The following is a 5,139-nucleotide window of genomic DNA, read 5'->3' as shown; positions in this document are numbered from 1 at the left end:
TCGTTTTGGTCATCAACTGAGCATATGCTTTGCCATCACTTGTTCACCTTTTCACCCCCACCATAACAAGAAAAATGCAGTTCTACCTACTTGCTGCTCATTCCAGCACAAGTTTTGGCAGCATTTTGGCTAAATTTATGACATCACAGCTATTAAATGGCAATACAAACTAGAAATATCACAGCAGCATCAGACCGCCATAATTGGTTTGCTACAAGGATCAGACTTCCATAATTGGCTCAAACAAACCATGGATCGTGGATCCATGTCAAGAGTTGACTAGCACAATGTGTTGAAAACAATGTCAGTGCTTTTTGGGAATATAAGAGAACTGAGTGCCATTTTGGAAAGAGGTCATATTCTAGTGATATATTTAGAGAATAGCGAAGAAACAGTGGTACACCGGTAACAATGCAATTTCCTATAGAATTTTTCACCGCACACATGTAAGGAAGAAAAACAGTGATAGTGCATATGTGCAGCCGATGTACACAACAAGAGTTATCTACATGTATAGAGTATATCGTCACGCGGCCAGCAACTCTCCTGTGACATATCATATGGTATCTGTTACTACAATCTACAGCTATTACTTCTCGTAGATAATATCATAATGCCCTGGTCTATACAGTAGTGTCACAGTAGGAACCGAAGAATCTGGTGACTCGTAGATGATGTGGGTGTTAGGCTCAGTCGGTTTATCCTGAATGTAGACAACCTGGAGGGGAACCTGCAGGACATCGGTGAGCGCAAACAGATTGATGTGTTCCGCCTCTTGTTTCATTGGGATAACATTCGCCCTGCAGTACTGCCAATTCAAACAAAGATAAGGGATCTAACAATGAGATATTGTACAGTATCAATTTTCAACAAACAGTAAACCTTGCTGGTATAAGAAACATGATGTACTTTTCACTCCAACTATGCGGTTGCATCACACAAAAGGATAACTAGCAGATAAGAGACTCACCCCTACTAAATTACGCTTATAACCAGGGTCTAGTATGAATGGCTTATACTTTTCAGCCTTGCTGCATATCTCAATAGCTGTCACGAGTCGAAGATACGAGAGAACTAAAAACAATAAAAATAGCTGGAGTCAGAAAATTAAAGCGGTAACAAGAGAACTAAGAAAGTCGTTGTATGTTCTCACTGTTGGCAAACTTCTGCTCATTTTGACTCTCCTGAAAAAGCCAGTCTTGATAGGCACTGCAACAACATTTATAACATAAGTACGCAACATATTTTGTTGTTGCAAAAATGTTGAATACAAACCCACCTTACTGAGAGTTCTCGTGTTTGTTCCACACATTCCAGTATGAAGCACACAAAAGCCTGGATGAATTACAAAGTTATTAATTGACTTGAGTGCAAATGGCGGTTCAAGATTAAACAAATTGGTGGATGAAACTATGCAAGAAGTCTTACAATATGAAGATCAGAATATGAATCAAACCAATGAAGACTTTGAAACTTCTCCCCCATTGGTTCAAGTACACAAAATAACCGTTGTTCCTCGTTAGCAGATGCTTCCAGCTGCTCCTGTAGACCCAAGGGACAAAATGAAATCATCACTAAGTGCAGCGCCAAGAACTTCAAGGCGCAGAACTGGAAGAACTCTAGCAAAAAGAATGATCCAAAAGATATTAACTTACAAGATACGAGAATATGAAAGATCTGTAAAAGCAGTTCCCATCTGGACATATTTCCCGATATACAGAGTAATTAGCCAAAAGCTTCTGCAGAAACCCATGAAATAAATAAAAACACAGCAGAAGTGAGTAAACAAAAACAAGGAGAAATATAATGGGTCACAAGTCATATTACATAGGTTTGAGCTTTCATATTCTCGCTTATAAGCGTAGCTGCTAGAGCTGATAAAGGTGCCTGCACCAAAAGAAGATTTCAATTCATTAGTATATAAAAAGTTAATTTAGTTTCCCAAATCCATCTCTAGTCTCAACATATGAGCATAATAAGATAAATAGAAAATATCCTCTGTAAGTTAACCTTTTGATGAATTGTGCTGCTGAAATTTTGTGATGGCTGCAAAACCATAGAAAATTGAAGTTACGAAGAGGTTAACAAAGAAATATGGAGGGATGGTCAATTAGACTATACATTATAATAACAGCCCCTCACCTCGTACTTATCTCTCCCAGAATAAGCCCTCATATCATCACAAGTCTCGTACTCGTTCCACCCGAAAGAAGACTCTAGAATCTTGAAAAACAGTAAGAGAAACAGGTTATCATTTTGCCTTACAAATTCTTGAATACGCAACCAGTAGTATACTGGAAACTATTTCAGATTGTATGTATATAGATTTATGACATGCGGACTGCTCTCTACTTGAGCAATTCATTGATGTTGCTCACAGCCTTTTCAGTTCAGGCTAGATAAAAATAAACAAAGAGACATATTTTGCCTCTAAATTTTATTTTCCAATAGAGTTAAATGAATTACAAATGGCTAGTACCTTTAATAAAACGAACGTGGATCTTGTAAGCTAGCTAGGCCATACCTAAACTTCCCATCTCAGTCATACTTGTAGAAAACTTTGTGTTAGGAACTTAGGATATGTGTTGCACTGGTTGTGCTTCAGAAGTCATTACAGAAAGTTGTGAACAATTGCAAGTATTTTCATTTTCAAGAAGAATTGTGTAAACAGGTTGCAGGATGCCTAGTTTCAATCTGAGTATGGACTGTAGTCACTGTTCACATTTTTTAGTTATTTGCAGCCTTGTTGTAGCCTGTAGGAGATCTAACATTTTTGCAGAAACATGGATTCAGTAGAAAAGAAAAAAGATGGTGATTTTTATATATGCCCACAATTTTTTTTACCTTATGCCTGAAAGAGACAAGCATATGGGACTTCAAGAGCACCAAGTATTTAAAGCATAGAAGAGGGTTCACCAAGAAAGTAAGCAAACCATTTTAGAGTAGCTTATCTTATAACAGTATCTGTTATTGATTCAGATTTCGTGCTGGTGACAGAGTCAATTGTAAACATCGGCTTTGTAAAAATGCAACAAAAAGTAAGTAGCCATTGCATAACTGGGCAACAAATGTATTATTTAACAAAGAAATTAGTGGTACAATTCATATTAAGTTAATATATGGTATTATAAAATTGTTGGATAATACTCCCTCCATTCCGATTTACTCGTCGTGGTTTTAGTTCAAATTTGAACTAAACCCACGGCGAGTAAATCGGAACGGAGGGAGTAGATATCTGACATGTAAATCAGCAAGATTTTTGACAAACAAAATTCTCAGCTAGCGAGTCTAAGAAACCTTCACAGGTAGACTTTTTCATAGGGCCGGGGTATTGCCCCCTTTTCAAAAAGAAAAAGGTGCAGACTATTCATGTTTCTGTTGCTGCCTATCTATGCAAACATTCAATTTTTCTACACATGGCGAATTTACAATGCTAAAATTCATATGAAGCCAAAAGATAGCATAGACTGTTAAATGTGAAATCCATAAAAAGAAGTGACTATGAACAAATGCCATTTAGCATTAGTACAATTGCTACAGTCTAAAGACGACCCGCGCTATGTACACTTGCAAGAAGAAGGATGCAAAGATAGAAGCCATTGGATTGCTCGAGCAAAGCCAAAACTTATCATCAATAGCACAACTCCGCACACAGAAGCACACAAATTTCAATATGGAATTTTTTGTGTGGAAATTTCAATATGGAATATAAAGAGGTGCAGAAGCAAGATATACTCCCTCCATCCCAAAATCGTTTTCCAAGCTAGGGAGTAAATTTTAATTTATTTTCCAGCTTACATCTGAAAGAGGCAATCATATAGGACTTTAACAGTGCTATGATTTTACAAGCCTTGCAGAAGACCGACCATGTAAATCATTGGCATCCCCAACAGAGTTAGCAAGAAAGTAGGGAAAGCATAATATTTGCTATCAACTCTCACATTTCTTTTTGTTATCTAAGGGACAGTAGGTTGTATATTTGCAGGGTTTTAGACAAGTATACGTCAATGCAGAAAATCGAAATTGACAAATCTTTCTAAGCATGGACACCTACAAGAACCTAAATTCGTGAATCTTTCCAAGCCTGTGCACTGTTAAAATTGCAACAATAATCAAACAAAGATTCAAACACACAAGTCCAAGATCAATCTTTCTTGGTCAAAGCATCCACAGAGATGATTCCCAAATCGAGAACGTACTAGGTTTCTTGCAAATTCCCAAATCAAGAACGCATTGGATTTCTTGCAATACCTGAGTATACATCCACTCAGAGGGTGGGTTCCTGTAGAAACCCATGTAGTTGGAGGCGTCCAGAGAGCTGGAAGTCGAGGCGCCGCCGCATGTACGGTCGCTGCCGATCCAGCTGTCCGAGGAGGAGGAGGAGGACGCTCCCATGGTGCTGCTCGACGGTCCCAAGAGGAAGGAAGCGGCGGCGGGGTTCTTGTACCTGTCTGTGGGCACGTCTTCGTCATCAGATCCCGTGGCGGAGGACGAGGCGGAGCCCTCGTTGGCGACGACCGAGGTCCCCGGGGACTGACCGGACGGGCGAGTGCTGAGAGGGGAGGCGGGCGCGGAGTAGCGGTCGTCGGATTCTTGAGGAGTCCTGGAGGGCTCAGCCTCATCTCCGCCGCAATTGGGATCGTCGGCGTCGGGAGAGCCGCCGGAGCCGGCCATTCTATGCGGTTGGGGGAGGCGGGAAACGGAAAGGGCAAGGGGACGGGAAGGTAGGTGAACGGGAAGACAGCGCGAGATTTTGTGAGGGTGGCAAAGGGGGGAGGCCCTATATGACGCTCTCAACGTCCCAACAGAGCCCCAACGCCTCAACGGCTGGGCCGGCCCATTTACAAAGGACTGTAGCGGCCTGCACGCTTGCTGTACCAGCGGTTTTCCAAAAATAATATCTTTCGTTTTCTTGAAGTAACATCGAAATTTTTGATTCGATTTTTTATGAAAAAATAAAATCAGCTTTAGAAAAAATGAGAACAATTTAAAAACACCAACTTTTTTAAGAGAGGGAGAATTTTTAAAATACAAACTTTTTTGAAATTCTCAAACATTTTTCAAAAAATGAGATCATTTTTTATTTGTGAACGAATTTCGATAATGACACCAAAATTTGAAAATCTGAACAATGTTTTA

The 5,139-nt window shown here is 39.8% G+C and overlaps 1 protein-coding gene across 2 annotated transcripts; it reads right to left on the bottom strand.

Moving 5' to 3' along the window:
* Nucleotides 1-447: 447 nt before the first annotated feature.
* On the bottom strand, nucleotides 448-4,766 carry LOC123159633 (ubiquitin thioesterase OTUB1). 2 transcript variants are annotated; one of them, XM_044577449.1, is made up of 11 exons: nucleotides 4,539-4,766; nucleotides 4,252-4,451; nucleotides 2,143-2,223; nucleotides 2,011-2,046; nucleotides 1,828-1,887; nucleotides 1,656-1,739; nucleotides 1,429-1,542; nucleotides 1,280-1,335; nucleotides 1,154-1,209; nucleotides 971-1,074; nucleotides 448-808 (listed from the first exon to the last, which is right to left on the bottom strand). In XM_044577449.1, exons 1-11 carry the CDS (start codon nucleotides 4,672-4,674, stop codon nucleotides 590-592), a joined length of 1,146 nt encoding a protein of 381 aa, XP_044433384.1. In that variant the 5' UTR covers nucleotides 4,675-4,766; the 3' UTR covers nucleotides 448-589. The 2 variants fall into 2 exon arrangements, with proteins under 2 accessions (XP_044433384.1, XP_044433383.1); XM_044577448.1 differs by having other exon boundaries at nucleotides 4,252-4,766.
* Nucleotides 4,767-5,139: the final 373 nt, after the last annotated feature.

The sequence above is a fragment of the Triticum aestivum genome, chromosome 7B, assembly GCF_018294505.1.
Source record: "Triticum aestivum cultivar Chinese Spring chromosome 7B, IWGSC CS RefSeq v2.1, whole genome shotgun sequence".
NCBI classification, from domain to species: domain Eukaryota; kingdom Viridiplantae; phylum Streptophyta; class Magnoliopsida; order Poales; family Poaceae; genus Triticum; species Triticum aestivum.
The sequence above is the reverse complement of the archived record's forward strand: the minus strand, read 5'-3'. Positions and strand labels throughout refer to the sequence as shown.

Coding starts and splice junctions, on each gene's coding strand:
- LOC123159633 (XM_044577448.1), bottom strand. CDS start 4,674: ATGGCCGGCTCCGGCGGCTCTCCCGACGCCGACGATCCCAATTGCGGC. Junction 1,888..2,010: donor GCAGCACAATTCATCAAAAG/GTTAACTTACAG, acceptor CTTTTGGTGCAG/GCACCTTTATCAGCTCTAGC. Junction 809..970: donor ATAAGCGTAATTTAGTAGGG/GTGAGTCTCTTA, acceptor TTGAATTGGCAG/TACTGCAGGGCGAATGTTAT.